Source organism: Danio rerio, chromosome 2 (assembly GCF_052040795.2).
Source record: "Danio rerio strain M-AB ecotype USA chromosome 2, GRCz13ab, whole genome shotgun sequence".
Lineage (NCBI taxonomy): Eukaryota > Metazoa > Chordata > Actinopteri > Cypriniformes > Danionidae > Danio > Danio rerio.
In genome coordinates, this window is record NC_141022.1 from 41,359,025 (window position 1) to 41,375,509 (window position 16,485).

Genomic DNA, 16,485 nt, shown 5'->3' on the forward strand with positions numbered 1-16,485 from the left:
GTTGGTGTAACACTTTCCTGAGAAAGGCTTTGAATATGGACCAGTGAAATCAGAAGCCTAGATTCGTCTGCAGAGAACCAGGGTGTCACAACAATAATGAACCACTCACACAACGAATAAGGTTTTTAACTGATTGTATTGTCTTGTATTTAATTGTAAAGTCTCAATTTATCAGCAAATAAATCATAAGAAACAAAAATAAAATTGTCACAAGGTACAAAATATTCAATATCAAATAAAATAATAAAATAATGTTTCACAAATGTTTCTCTTTTGATTTCAGGTTTCAAATCCAGAATTTATACAACAGGTAAGTATATTTTAGGTAAGTATAACCACCTTTACTCAATACTGTTGATGTAATATAACTAAAATAATCCTATGTTTTCACAGGTTTCACTTTCAACTCTTTTCAATTTCTCAGAAAAAAAAATAAATAAACTTCACTCTTTATCAGTAAAACAAATTTCCCTTGTAAGTAAAGAATTCAATCTTGATTAAATAAAATATTAAAGAAGTTATTTTCTGAATTAATTTCTCAATTTTGTGTATGTATTCTACTTCTCTAATCTGTGCGTTTAAAAAAAAACTAATAAACAAACCCAAACCTATTACCACTTGGTATATCAACAATAAATGAAATAACGAACCAATAAAACAGTTCACTTGTAATCACTTCACAGTTCCCTCTTTTCTTTCAATAAATTCAGTTTCTTAAAAGTCTTTTCTTTTCCTGCAAAATACAGTCAGTATGTGTATATTCACCTTTTTAGTGAATATAAAATATCTCAAGGAGCAACAACGAAATGTCTGTCACTCAGTTTCTCCTCTGTGAGTGAATCCTTTTCCCAAAAGAAATCATTGAACGACTGTGTGTGCTTGTAGTTCAGTTTCCTACCGTCCTGATCGGCAACAAGTATCAGTTTCACACAATGACAATTTGAAGTTCGGTTCGTATGGCTCGCCAGTCCCAACCCCTTTAGCGAACACAGGAGTTAGAACGAATCCAGAATCCAATAAGCTCCAATCCCAATCCAGCATCAAATCAACAGATCACACAGGAGCACAACGATGGCACCAATCCAGGTAAAGGAGGAAAAATAAAACAAACAAACAACAACAAAAAAAAAACCTGACCTTGAAAACAAGGTCACAAAATCATCATTAATATAAATTTCATAACACACATGTGGTATCTATTACAGCATCAAAATAGGAATTACATTTCACATATAAAACCATATTCACATTTTCTTATAATATCATTAAGAATTAAATGAACTTATAATACATATTCACTTACATTTGACTTACAATGAGCACTATTTCTAATACATTTACATTTATTAACTAATAAATGAAACAAAAGTTAACTCACCAAAACCAGATGAACTTTTGATCTTTTTAATGCGAAGAAATTCTTCACTCAATCCTTTTGCTTATTCTCTTTTTCAGCATTTAACTTTAATCGCGTTTCCTTTCAGACGATCTCCTAATGGAGCTAGTTACACATTAGCCAGGCTGCTTGTAATCAGCTCCGTCACGATCATTAACTAATTAAACTATATTTAACTCACATAAACGGTTTCTTCTAGCATCACTTCCTTCTATATTGTCTTTAGACACATATAATTCAACATTAAATCAAAAAATCTCTTATTTTCCATTTCAATACAACTTAATGTAGAGAGAGAATCTAAATCTGCGTCTGCTCTCGTCTGCTCCGCCGATGCGAGTGCGCGCGAAATCTACCCGCGTCAGTGATCGGAACCGGAAAGACGTCACATGATATTCTAAACTCTTTTAGATCGCTTTTACAGATAAAAAAATATTTTAATGTATTCTAATTGGCTATAAAGGTAATTTGCAAAACAGAAAGAGAAAAACTATAAGTTCAGCATATTTAATTAATTAATTTAATCCTGTTTCTGTTGGTAACCTGGGTTACACCCTCCCCCTTTGATCTTATGCACGTCCTCGGGCATGCATTTGGCTGTGTTGTCAGCACTGACATGGGATCACCTGGTACCAAGACACACTCATCACAGAATACTTCTGACTGTTCTTCGGACTGAGCAAAAGCATTACTTAATCCTTGCAATAAGGACTGAACTACTGAAATTAGGGGATTACCTATTTGAGGATAGTGAAACATTTTTGGGGGTCTGATTTGTCTTGAGGAGCGTCTAAGTCCCTCATCCTGTGGTTTCTCCTCATTCTCAAGGATCAGTTCAGTTCTGGCCTCATTTTCCTCATCCTGAACATCTCTCAGTTCTTCAACAGAATTCAACAATTCATCCTCTTCAGACACTACTACAGTGTCAGCTACTTGATGTTCTCCAGGTCCATCATTTGTACAATCAAATCTTGCTTCATTCTGCACAGGTAAGTTCTCATTCACTTCACACATCTGCTCATTTTCATCAATAATCTCAAGCTTTTTTTCTTTCAGGTAATCAACGTTTGTCTGGCTGGTATCCAATACTTCAATCTCCTCTGCAACTGGAGGGTTTTCAGACTGAAGAAAAGAGCTTTCAGGTAGGATGTAACGTGTAACAACTTCCAATGATTCTCTGGGCATGAAGTGATATGAAGACTCATTCTCAGAACTTTCCTCATCGTCTAGATTTTCTGTCTCATCAACATGCCTTGTGGCAGACTGTGACCTCGTTCGACATTTTTTATGCACTTTAGGCGAGTTAGACGCGTCTGCTTCAGCAGGTAAGAATCCGCAAGGTAAGAGCAAATCACGGTGAAGAGTACGAACAGGACTATTCTTCCCTTCAGGACAGACAGTATACACAGGGACATCTTGTGCTTTCTTTATCACTATGTAAACATTGGATTCCCATTTGTCTGCCAGTTTCTGTTTACCTCTTAACCGGACATTTCTGACTAAGACTCTATCACCTACTTCCAAGTTGGAGGCAATCACATTTTTGTCAAATCTCTTTTTATTTCGTTCTGCTACTCTATTGCTGTTTTCCAAAGCCAATTTGTAACTTTCTTCAAGTTTTTGCTTTAAAGAGGTTACATATTTGGAATGAGATTGATATGACTCATCATTCAAAATCCCAAAAGCAATGTCTAGAGGCAAACGAGGCTGCCTTCCAAACATCAGCTCATAAGGTGAGTAACCTGTAACATCATTTTTGGTGCAGTTATATGCGTGCACTAATGGTTTCACGTACTCCCTCCAATGAGCTTTTTGTTTGTTCTCTAGGGTACCCAGCATCTGCAGTAGAGTTCTATTAAAACGCTCGACTGGGTTTCCCCTCGGGTGATATGGCGTTGTTCTTACTTTTCGAATGCCAGCAATCTTGCACAATTCCTGTATGATACGCGACTCAAAATCTGGTCCCTGGTCGCTATGTAGCTTTTCAGGGAAACCATAATGCACTAAAAAGTGTTCCCAAAGGCACTTAGCAACCGTCTGGGCCTTCTGATTTCGAGTGGGTATGGCGATGGCATATTTTGTAAAGTGGTCTGTTATTACTAAAATGTCCTTTGTATTGCTATTGTCAGGTTCTACAGATAGAAAATCCATACAGACCAACTCTAAAGGTCTGGTGGTTCGAATGTTTACCAATGGAGCTGCTTTCTGAACTGGAGATTTTCTTCTGACACAGCGTTCACATGTCCTAATTTTTGTCTCCACAGAGTTGGCCATCCGTGGCCAATAAAATCGTGAGCGTAGGAGGTCGAGAGTCCTCTCAACTCCTAAGTGGCCCATATCATCATGCAAACAGGTAAGAACCATTTCTCTGAGATTGCTAGGCAATGCCAACTGTCTCTGCACTTTCCCATGATCCATACGGTTTCTATATAGCAACCCATTTCTCATTTCAAGCTTTTTCCATTCTTTGAGCCACAATACCATATCTGATGGTCTTCCTTTCAGACTGGGTGTTCCATTGTCAGACTCAAGACACTCAATAATCTCTCTTATCTCAGGGTCTTCTCTTTGTTCGCGCATCAAGTCATTCTCAGACAATGCAGAAATTGCAGGCAACCCATGTTCTGACTCATTCATAAATGCTTGGGGTAAAGCTTCGGTAGACACACCTAAAGATTCAACCAAGGCTACAGAAGATGGCTGGTAAGCTTGATGTCTTTCGCAAATGGCTTTGATCACCTCTGGAAGCATAACCTGCTGTACATGTCTGGCATCACTAAGATGGTTTAATGCAAACTGCTTTATGCGTTCCTGTTCTTTCTGAGTCTCTAAATCGTCAACAAGCTGAACATTTGGCTTTCGAGACAATCCGTCAGCGTCCTGATTTTGGGCACCTGCCCGATACTGGATTTTGAAGTTGAAAGTAGACAGACTAGACAACCACCTGTAACTAGTAGCGTCAAGCTTCGCTGAACTTAGGACATAAGTTAAGGGGTTGCTGTCTGTTACTACGGTGAATTCGCTTCCATATAGGTAGTCACTAAATTTAGTGGTGACTGCCCACTTCAAAGCTAGAAACTCCAGTTTGTGCGCTGGATACTTGGCTTCACTGCGAGTCAAACCACGACTGGCGTATGCGATGACCCTTAGGTGCCCCTCCTGCTCCTGATACAATGCAGCACCGAGCCCGATGGTACTAGCATCAGTGTGCAACAGGTAAGGTAACTTAGGATTAGCATAGCCTAAAACGGGCGCAGTTGTCAATCTTTCAATGATCGTCTCAAATGCATTTTGACATTCACTGGTCCATCTTTCCCCTATAGGCTCTTTTGGGTTGAGGTAGACTCGATTGGCCTGTTTACACACAGCTTTTCTCCTCACTGGAGGATATCCAGCCGTGAGATCATTCAGTGGTCTAACAATTTTCGAGAAGTCCTGTACAAATCTTCGGTAATAACCGGCAAATCCTAAAAAGGATTTCAACTCTCGTAAATTTTGTGGTTTTGGCCAGGTTTTTACAGCGTCAATTTTACTTGGATCAGTACTCACACCACTTTGGGACACAACATGACCAAGATATCGCACTGAAGTTTGAAAGAACTTGCACTTGTCAGGGGAAAGTTTTAAACCATACTCTTTTAACCGATTGAGAACTTGCATTAGACGACGTTCATGCTCCTCGAGAGAATCTGAGAATATGATCAAGTCATCAATGAAGACTAGAACTTCACTCCGGTTTAAACTTCCCATACACCGCTCCATTAGGCGCTGAAAAGTACTAGGCGCATTTGTTATCCCCTGGGGCATCCTGTTAAATTCCCAGAACCCCAGGGGACACACAAAGGCGGTCTTTTCCTTATCTCGCTCATCCATTTCTATCTGGTAGTATCCTGATTTCAGGTCGAGAACAGTGAACCATTTGGACCCTGAAAGCACAGAAAATGCTTCCTCAAGATTTGGAAGAGCATAGGCGTCCTTAATGGTCTGTGTGTTCAACTTCCTGAAATCGATACAAAGCCGAACAGAGTTATCTTTTTTTCTCACAACAACTATTGGAGAAGCGAATGGAGATTCAGACTCTCTTATTATACCGGCATCCAACAAGTCTTGCAAGTGCTTTCTAACTGCGCTGATATCATGGGGATGTATTGGTCTAGGTCTATGTTTGAAAGGTGTTTCATCACTGAGTCTGATACGATGTTTCACCTTGTCTGTATGGCCATAGTCCATATCATGCAGGGCAAATACTTCTGGCATGGCATTTAGCAAATCAGATATCCTTTTTTTCCATTCTGTTGGCAAGGGTGAGTCACTAAAATCAAAATCAATCTGTTTTTTATTTGATTCATCAACAGGAATGGTCTTCTGAGGAATCTCCATCACTTGTTGTACAGAATACATTTCAGCTAGCACAGTCTTAGGTGAAATTGAAATGTCAGTTTGAGTTTCATTCCCTACTAGCACAGGAACACAAAATGAACGTTTGCTGGGCAGATGGTGCAATCCACTGGCTATAACAAGTCCACCTGGTAAGTTTGACACTTGAGATGGTCCAATGACTGCTAGGTTTTCAGAGAAAGAACTGTTCATCCGAACTAGTCCATTAACTACTGTTGTTCCACCAGCAGGCACCGTTTCAGCTTGGTCAACCTCTAGAGTCACACTTCCCAGAGTTTCTGCAGACCTCTGCTTATGCCTTGAATTTAGAATGTTAAGCACAGCACGATACCCATTGAAAGCTGGCTTGGGCTTGACATTTCTTTCTAGAACATGAACATCATATAAGGCATCAAGAGAGTTTGTGCCAATTAATATTTGTCGAACTCCAACCAAATCAGGAATTACCAAAGCCAAAGTGTTGATTTCTGTTTCCACACCTAAGAATTCTTCTGGGAATGTTAAAGTTAGCTCCACATACCCCAGATAGGGAACAGATCCTCCATTGGCTCCTTCCACTTGTAACAGAGCATTCAATGGCTTCACAGGTAAGTGTGCTAGGTACGTCTTGTGGAATGATGACGGAATCGTGGTCACTTGCGATCCCGTATCAAGTAGGCAATTCACCTGTACGCCCTGAATGTACAACTGGGCAGTGCACTTTGTCCCAATCAATCCTCTTGGCAATGTTCCTGAAGTTACGTTCTTAGAGCGATCACACTGTTTAGGGCTTTTAAACTCAGTCCCAATCTCTGCATGCCCTACTCCAGAGATTGCCTGAAGTTTAACTGCTGTGACTTCACTTGGTTCTGCAAATCCCATTGAGATTGTTTCTCTCTCAGTAGTCGTCGCTTTCTATCTACTTGAGATGGATTTGGGTCATTCTCACAATTTATTACAACATGGCCTTCTTCACCACAGCGAAAACAGTATCCAGCACGAGGACGATTTAGACTGGTTCTGTTCGTTTGGGGCTGTGTAAACCTCGATACACCCTGTTGAGTTGTCTCAAACCTTTTCCTAGAACTTGGTAGTGATTGTGCTTGACTGCTTTGTGCTTCCATATTTAACATTTGACCCTTTAAGTCTGCTACTTGTTTTCTTAATTCAGCGAGTTCTTTAGCACTTGAATCAATGTAGGAGGTTCTTTTAGGTACGGCTGACTCCATAGCCTGGACCTGAGCTCTCAACTCATTTAACTCAGCTTTCAGTGATGAGAATTCTAAAGTGTCCTGACATTTAGCCTGTCCTTTTTTGGATGATAAAGTCTTCAGCAGAGCAGGTTGTGTGTTTAACTCTGTTTCCACTTTACAATGTGCACCTCCTCCTACTTCAGTAGCATGAGCAGACAGTTGATGTACAATAGCTTTTGACTTAAAGAAGCTTGGACTGGACTTGTTTGTTCCTAAATGGCTTCGCATGCGCTCATCTTTGGAAGCTTGTTTATCCTCCTCAGCTCTAATAGCAACCACTAGTTCAGCAAATGAAGGAGGGTTGGTCTTTCTTTGCTCAAGATGCAAATTAACCAGCAACTGGTTGTCCCAACATCCTCTAATGAACTGCTTTAACAAGCTGCGGTCACGTTCAGCTTCTGAAATGCCTCCTCTTCGCACCGTTGCATTCAGCATCACTTGCAACCTATGCAGATAACTTGATGGTCGCTCTCCTTGGTTCTGTAAGAGAGTCATGAATTTTGCGAGCAATTCATCGCCATCTTCAACTGACCCATAAACTGACTCCAGTAAATCTAAATAAACTGTTGGAAGTGCTTGGGGATTAACATGCTTCACAACATCTGAGGCAGGTGGCAAAAGACTATCCAAAATTTTTCTGGTGCGTGACAAATCAGAAATTGATGGGTCATCAAGCAAGAATCCAACACTTGCCCTCCAAGTATCAAAATCAGGTTCATTAGGCGGTCTAGGAGTTTTCCCAGAAAATGACCTCAAGCGCACTGGTATCTGCTGAGCAGATACAGGATCAGACGTTCTTACAAGATGTTCTACCACTACTCGCTGTATGTTAGGGGGGTTTATTACGTCTATGGGCAAAGCAGTATAAGTGGGTGCTGCATTTGCCTCATCTGTCATTGTCAAATTTGGATTTTTAGGTTGTTGTGGTTCACTAGACAAAGAAACCTTATCTGACAACGGGGGTACAGTGGTCTCTTTGCCTACATTTTGTGATTGAGATTTTGGGTGACGATCCTGAGGATTAATCAAATTTGAACAATCATTTTCAATGTCTGATGTGGAAGAGAATTCAGCAAGGGAGCTAGCAGCATTAAGTTTCTTTAGCTCCTCCTGAATAACTTCTTGAAAGGGTTTTCCACTAAGTCTAGCGACTTCTTGTAGTTCCTCCAAATACTCTCTAGTGATATCGCTACCAGTCGACTGTGAATAAACACTGCTCAGAGCGCGCACGCTAAAAATTGTGTCTACATTAGATGTACTCACAATTCGTAATGGTAACAAAGGACGCAATATTTCCATGGCTGAGCTATTGTCAAACTCTATGATGGCCTGGTTATGAAACTCAGAGGCTGGGTTATCAATAAGCAGGGTTCGTTTGATGCTACCATAACGTGTCAACCATGCTTCAAGATCTTTATCGGATTCGGATAACGTTAGACCGCTCACTAAAACGGCATCAGAAACGCTTACGTTCTCATGTTTCACAATATCCATGGTTATTGTCAGTAGAACTATTCGCTGTTCTATCACACAGAGAAGCCACTATTGTTGTATGACACTCTAAATTCTCCTGGCTGGGCTCGCCAAGTTTTTGTAACACTTTCCTGAGAAAGGCTTTGAATATGGACCAGTGAAATCAGAAGCCTAGATTCGTCTGCAGAGAACCAGGGTGTCACAACAATAATGAACCACTCACACAACGAATAAGGTTTTTAACTGATTGTATTGTCTTGTATTTAATTGTAAAGTCTCAATTTATCAGCAAATAAATCATAAGAAACAAAAATAAAATTGTCACAAGGTACAAAATATTCAATATCAAATAAAATAATAAAATAATGTTTCACAAATGTTTCTCTTTTGATTTCAGGTTTCAAATCCAGAATTTATACAACAGGTAAGTATATTTTAGGTAAGTATAACCACCTTTACTCAATACTGTTGATGTAATATAACTAAAATAATCCTATGTTTTCACAGGTTTCACTTTCAACTCTTTTCAATTTCTCAGAAAAAAAAATAAATAAACTTCACTCTTTATCAGTAAAACAAATTTCCCTTGTAAGTAAAGAATTCAATCTTGATTAAATAAAATATTAAAGAAGTTATTTTCTGAATTAATTTCTCAATTTTGTGTATGTATTCTACTTCTCTAATCTGTGCGTTTAAAAAAAAACTAATAAACAAACCCAAACCTATTACCACTTGGTATATCAACAATAAATGAAATAACGAACCAATAAAACAGTTCACTTGTAATCACTTCACAGTTCCCTCTTTTCTTTCAATAAATTCAGTTTCTTAAAAGTCTTTTCTTTTCCTGCAAAATACAGTCAGTATGTGTATATTCACCTTTTTAGTGAATATAAAATATCTCAAGGAGCAACAACGAAATGTCTGTCACTCAGTTTCTCCTCTGTGAGTGAATCCTTTTCCCAAAAGAAATCATTGAACGACTGTGTGTGCTTGTAGTTCAGTTTCCTACCGTCCTGATCGGCAACAAGTATCAGTTTCACACAATGACAATTTGAAGTTCGGTTCGTATGGCTCGCCAGTCCCAACCCCTTTAGCGAACACAGGAGTTAGAACGAATCCAGAATCCAATAAGCTCCAATCCCAATCCAGCATCAAATCAACAGATCACACAGGAGCACAACGATGGCACCAATCCAGGTAAAGGAGGAAAAATAAAACAAACAAACAACAACAAAAAAAAAACCTGACCTTGAAAACAAGGTCACAAAATCATCATTAATATAAATTTCATAACACACATGTGGTATCTATTACAGCATCAAAATAGGAATTACATTTCACATATAAAACCATATTCACATTTTCTTATAATATCATTAAGAATTAAATGAACTTATAATACATATTCACTTACATTTGACTTACAATGAGCACTATTTCTAATACATTTACATTTATTAACTAATAAATGAAACAAAAGTTAACTCACCAAAACCAGATGAACTTTTGATCTTTTTAATGCGAAGAAATTCTTCACTCAATCCTTTTGCTTATTCTCTTTTTCAGCATTTAACTTTAATCGCGTTTCCTTTCAGACGATCTCCTAATGGAGCTAGTTACACATTAGCCAGGCTGCTTGTAATCAGCTCCGTCACGATCATTAACTAATTAAACTATATTTAACTCACATAAACGGTTTCTTCTAGCATCACTTCCTTCTATATTGTCTTTAGACACATATAATTCAACATTAAATCAAAAAATCTCTTATTTTCCATTTCAATACAACTTAATGTAGAGAGAGAATCTAAATCTGCGTCTGCTCTCGTCTGCTCCGCCGATGCGAGTGCGCGCGAAATCTACCCGCGTCAGTGATCGGAACCGGAAAGACGTCACATGATATTCTAAACTCTTTTAGATCGCTTTTACAGATAAAAAAATATTTTAATGTATTCTAATTGGCTATAAAGGTAATTTGCAAAACAGAAAGAGAAAAACTATAAGTTCAGCATATTTAATTAATTAATTTAATCCTGTTTCTGTTGGTAACCTGGGTTACATTGGCTTTAAAACTTTAGCTGTGCACAGAGCCCATTATGATATGGGGATGGTTTGGAGGCCATGCAGACAGAGGCCTGTGGGCAAATTTGGCCAGCATGCCAGAGTTAAACCCCTTCTCTTTTTCAGAGGACATCTGGGGATTTTTAACGACCACAGAGAGACAGGACCTCGGTTTACTGTCTCATCTGAAAGACGGATGAGACGTTTGTATAGCACATTTCATACACAATCGTAATTCAAAGTACTTTACAGGAATAAAAGAAACCAGTATATGAAAATAAAAACAAAGAATAAAAATAAGTAAAATCAGATTAAAATGTGTGAAAACAGGTTTTAAAAGAAAGAAAAAAGAAAAAAGAAAGACAATAGTGTGGTCTATTGTCATTTTAGAGACAGAATTCAGTCTTTACCAGCAATATATAATTTTATATTCAAATATACAAAGCAATCGGTATACACAACAAATAAATATGATGCTTGACAATGAAAGTTTTTATTTATTAGTAATAATTAACAGACAGAAGTGCATGTTTGCAAACGTATTTGTCACTTATTTTTGTCATATACTTTCATATTTTTGCGTCATTGAATTTAAAGCTTTTTTTCACTTCTCAGCTTTAGATTTTGCTTCTTATTGTATCTTAATACATACAACTTTAGATAGTAAAAAGAAGGTGTCCACTAAAGGTGTTACGTTTGAACCCATCTGTGTAGATACGACGGTTCTCCAAGAGTTTTAGGCTTATTTGGTCCCCTTCTTCCAAAAGAAGACTGACCGAGTTGCTCGCTGTGTCCTCATAGTCTCCGTTTTTTGCAGGGGGGTTATCTGTCACTGCAATCACAAGTTTACCATTCCTTAGCAGTTTCACCCCGGCTGATACGGCATCATTAGTGAAGAGCACAAGGTTGAAGAAATAAACTCCTTTTACTGGGGCAGTAAATATTCCTGTTGAGAACAGCAGAAACTTGACAAATGACCAGATGAAATTGTCATAGCACTGGATATATTTTTATTTATTTACCTGTATCACAATCATATGCATTTCCAATGTTGGTAAATACTTTATTATACACAAGATCAGTTTCCTGTGCAAAAGGGCCGATATATATCATACCCGATGAATCTGACAGTGAGGTTGAAAAGGCTACTTTCACCCTTCCTGCAAAGTAAATCAGTCAATCAATCAATTAGAAAAGAAAAGAACATGAAGAATATGACCAACCGATGAAAAAGAACATCTTTCCATTAAACCACATTAAAAATAATATTTATTCTTGCTTATTAGTTACTTATTTGCTGCAAGTTCTTAATTTCATGACGTGTATAAGTTTGGTATTTTCTAAAATCCTGTGCCTTTATGGCCACCACATACAAAAATATCATTTCCAGCTTCAACGCTGTCCTTATTGAACTTAACAACTTCCCAAACCCTAATCTGTTATTGAACAGTCTTAGGGACTTTGGCTTACAAATATTTATTCTTACCTTCCCGTATAAACTATTGAGCACAAGGTGAACTATCTGGCCCTGTTTATCACAATGTAATTTCAGGTCTATCTAAAGACAATTTGTATACTGTATAAACTGTCTATTCTATCATGTGAGGCTAGATCTACCCCGAAACATAAGCCTCTTGTTTAAAAATGTCTTAGCTTCTTTTCGTGAGGACTAAAAAATAAATGAATGTAATGTTGACTTTTGTCTGTTTAATGAATTGGTTTCTATTATGTTAGGAAAATGTTTAACGGCAAGTTCCATTTTGATACTTTAATGGTAAAGCTCACCCCAAAATTAAAATTCTGTCATTATTTACTCACACTCTACTTGTTTAAAACCTTTCTTTGCTTTGTTTTCTTCTGTTAAACATCAACAAAAAGGTCCTTGATTTTTTTCCTGTTATGGAAGTCAACAATTACACCTTTCAGCTTTCTTCAAAATATCTAATTTTGTGTTCAACAGAAGAAAGTGAGCAAACTTTTATTCTTGGGATCCTATTAATGTTGGTCAATTAGTAGCACTTTCAAAGTCCAGTTCTACATTTTCAGACTAAATACAATAATAATATAATTTACTTACCATAAAGCCTGCCCTAAAAGTAAAATTAAACCATGGCATTTACTTATATCATCAGGTATTGATACTGTAAGAACTGAAATATTACAAATATTTTTTATGTCTTTGACAATTCAAAACATGAGCTAAAAACAGGGCCAATGGACTCCACAACCCACCAGGGGGGAATGCGGGAAAAACCAGTTCCTGCTGCATTTGCATCTGAGTATGCTGAAACTCAGCTTCATCCCCCCAACTCACGCATATGGTCATTTCAATGTTTGAATGTTCTAGATTAACCAAACTGACTTTAACTATCATGTTTGATATCATTTGAAATGTCTCAGTGCGATTGGTACAATGGTCTCATTCTCTCAGAAATAGACATAATCAACACAATAAATATATAACTTCAGGCATCTTTTGAACCACTGTGAAGGGTGTGACTTTTCCCTAAGTGTGAATGCCTTTTGTTGTTCACACCCCCTTCCTTGAGGGAATTCTTGGATTATTTAAGGTAAGGTCTGAGGCCCCGTTTACACTAGTGCGTTTTAGTTTTAAAACGGCGTTTTAGAATGAAAACGATCCGCGTCCACACTCGCGTTTTACCCAGCGTTTCTGAACAGCTCTCCGTCCACACCAAAACGCTGAAAACGCACATCACGTGACCACACACACACTCTCAGGCAAGCGCTGTAGCCAATCTACCCAGATGAGAGCTCTGCTAGTCGGACTTCTCATCAAGCATCTCCCGCTGGATCTAACCTCACTATATTTATTAAACGGAATATTTCTTTCATCTTGTTGTCTTTATTTAACGACATATTCATTGGACATTGGAATCTATTACTTGTTCTCAGGTAACGTGTTTTGGCTAAGCGCAAAGATAAGTTAATGATTAATGTAAGCACGTACATTCTGTATATTGACTGATCGCTTGCCTTTATTTCCTATAATGTATAAACTTATTGTATGTTATACTTTTATAATGGCCATTATCGATTAAAACTGATATTCAGCAAAGAGAGGGTGTGTTTCGTATTTTCACTGAAATTGAAGAGGCAGTTGTTATCGGCTCCGTTTTGTTATAACTATGCACACAGTGAAGATGACGCTCATATTTGCAGCACGGCGCCTCAACATTTCTGCTGTCTGTTTAGTTGTTAATATTAAAATGAAAATAGGCAGTTCCTTATATCATGTTTACATTTTATTGTTGAGAAAGTGAAACAACGTAGCCAGGGTGATGTGAATGAAGTTATAAAGTACACTGTTCCCTTTGAAGATTTACCCGTGTCCTCGGTATAGTCTGTTTTCCATATCAAACTGAGAAGAAGAGACTGCAGCCATGATCAAACTTGCGAAGTTTTAACTTACACGGAGAAGATGCAGGACTGAACTGTGCGTGTTAGGCTACTTAATATTCAGGAAAAGCCCCAATCAGAGAGGCGAATGTCTGCAGCCCCGCCTCCGTTTTTAGATGTCTCCGTTTTCCATCATCCACACTGAGACGGAGCAGCAGCGTTTTAGAATGAAAACGGCCTCACCAGCGTTTTCGAAACGCTCCGTTTTCGGCGCTCGAGAACTCCGGCGTAGTGTGGACGGATGGCGTAACCGTAGCAAAACTTATGCGTTTTCAAACTAAAACGCATTAGTGTAAACGGGGCCTGAGAAAGATTCAGGGCGATTCTGCCTAACCAGATCAGCCCATAACATGGGGTCTGCCCCATGTTATGTATATTAAAAAGTCAGGAATGCATCTTTTTCATCTTGGATTTATCTTTAAAAATTTAATGTTTTGTATTGATCGTTTATGAATTGACTGATTGAATTGGCATAATACATTTACCTGACTAATAAATTATGTTTTGAATCAAACCTCGTGTTATTATCACTGATAAATGTTGTTGTCCATAGCACTACAAGCCACTGTACAGATTAGTAACGGACTAAAACATGTTAGACGGAGCAGCGTGGCACGCTATACAATGTTGTTAGAGATCCGACTAATAAATTGGCATTAATTCAAGTATACTTGGACTGTAAAAGGCCAACTATTTAGAACAACAAAATATTGTTGAAACTAATTTAAATGTGGATATTTAGGCCTTCATCTACAAACGTATAATCCTGTGCGATTATTATTAAAATACTTTGTCTTGAATTAGTAGATAACAGATCTATGGGGACCAGATAAAAATCTCCTAAATTGAGTAAGTAGGGTTCTGCCTTCTTAGGAGAGTGGTTAATCGCCTCTGTTTAATGACCAAGACTGACAAGCTTGTATTAAGAGATTGTATACCCGGCCGGTGCAAGACTCGGGATGCTATAGGAATCTGAGTAAATGAGAATAAGGTATAATAACAAATCAAAAGAATATTCAATCATAATCTAAAATAATGTGAAAGGAAACAAAATAATCTTCTCATGTTTTATAATTGGAGTCAGATAAAACGAGGATAAATATATTATTATTCTAAACCACCTCATACTAAAATTGGAGTCAGATATGAGTTAAGTTTAATATAAATCAACATTGTGCACTGGAAAGACCGAACATGCAGTGAACCTTCATCCACCATTGGATACCGTTATTGGACCAACTGGCTGGACCCTACAATACTCTAAGTACACATTAGTTTTTTTATTTTATTTTATCTTATATTATTCATTCATTTATTCATTTTCTTGTTGGCTTAGTCCCTTTTTTATTGCGGGGTCGCCACAGCGGAATGAACCGCCAAATTATCCAGCACATTTTTACACAGCGGATGCCCTCACAGCCGCAACCGATCTCTGGGAAATTTTATTTTATTTTTATTCATTTTATTTTATTTTATTTTATTTTATTTTATTTTATTTTATTTTATTTTATTTTATTTTATTTTATTTTTGCAGGGACAATGTTCTTTAATTAGCATTGCTGCAAATGCACCAGAGTTAGCCCGAAAGCTAGTTTTCATCCGTTGTCCCTGGACAGATGTTAAAATTGTCACCCTAAAAACAATACAGAAATTATACAATGAACCAAAATTTATATAAAAAAAATAAACTAAAACACCAACATTGTGTAAAGAAGATAAGAATACAACCAATTAATTTGCAGTTACCATGGTGTAACTACAATAAATAAATAAATAAATACATAAAATAAAATCAAAATAAGCTTGTCTCCAGCTCTTTTGCTTGTGTCAATAATTTTTGTTTAGCAATAATTATTAATAAGAATTACTTTATTTGCAAAAAAAAAAAAAACTTTTGTGGAAGGCTTTACATTTTGAGATTTGTCGAAGACTGTGATCTGTTATCTTCATTTTATTAGATAATATTCTTCAATGTTGATCTGTCTAACCTCCAGTTTGTTTGCACTAAAATAATGAAATCATCATTACTTGAGCACATAGACAGTGAAGATCACAGATTTAATAACTTAGTTTTTACAAATTCCACAATGTTTAAGATTAGTGCTGTTAAAAACGTTCTTGCACTGGAAATTGCTTTTGTGGTTGAACTTGTTAATATACACCTTGAAAAGCAAACTATTTTTTTGCTTTAAGTTACATTACCTGCATTTTCTGCTTTTAGTTGCTCAATTTTCTGCTCCATGGATTTGATCTTTGTTTCCATGATTTTAAATTTTTCCAGTTCTTCAATGATGTTTATATTTGGTGAAAATAAACTTGCTGCCATTGTGGTCCAAACATTGAACATTAGGATTGTTATAAAAAGCAACATTATGTATTGTTCTGTCTCGTTATGGTGAAGCGTACTAACTGAGTATTATTCTGTAAGTACCATTCTAAACCACAACTTATGTAATTATTTAAAAGGACCAATAAACTTTGGACTGCAAACACCCAAGGCCAACA

General features: G+C 37.3%; 1 protein-coding gene across 1 annotated transcript; it reads right to left on the reverse strand.

Moving 5' to 3' along the window:
• Window positions 1-11,033: 11,033 nt before the first annotated feature.
• On the reverse strand, window positions 11,034-16,409 carry cbln9 (cerebellin 9). The gene is given in 3 exon segments (NM_001030139.3): window positions 11,034-11,509; window positions 11,586-11,723; window positions 16,183-16,409. Coding segments are annotated over 3 exon segments (597 nt in total). The 5' UTR covers window positions 16,352-16,409; the 3' UTR covers window positions 11,034-11,219.
• Between the last annotated feature and the right edge of the window lie 76 nt (window positions 16,410-16,485).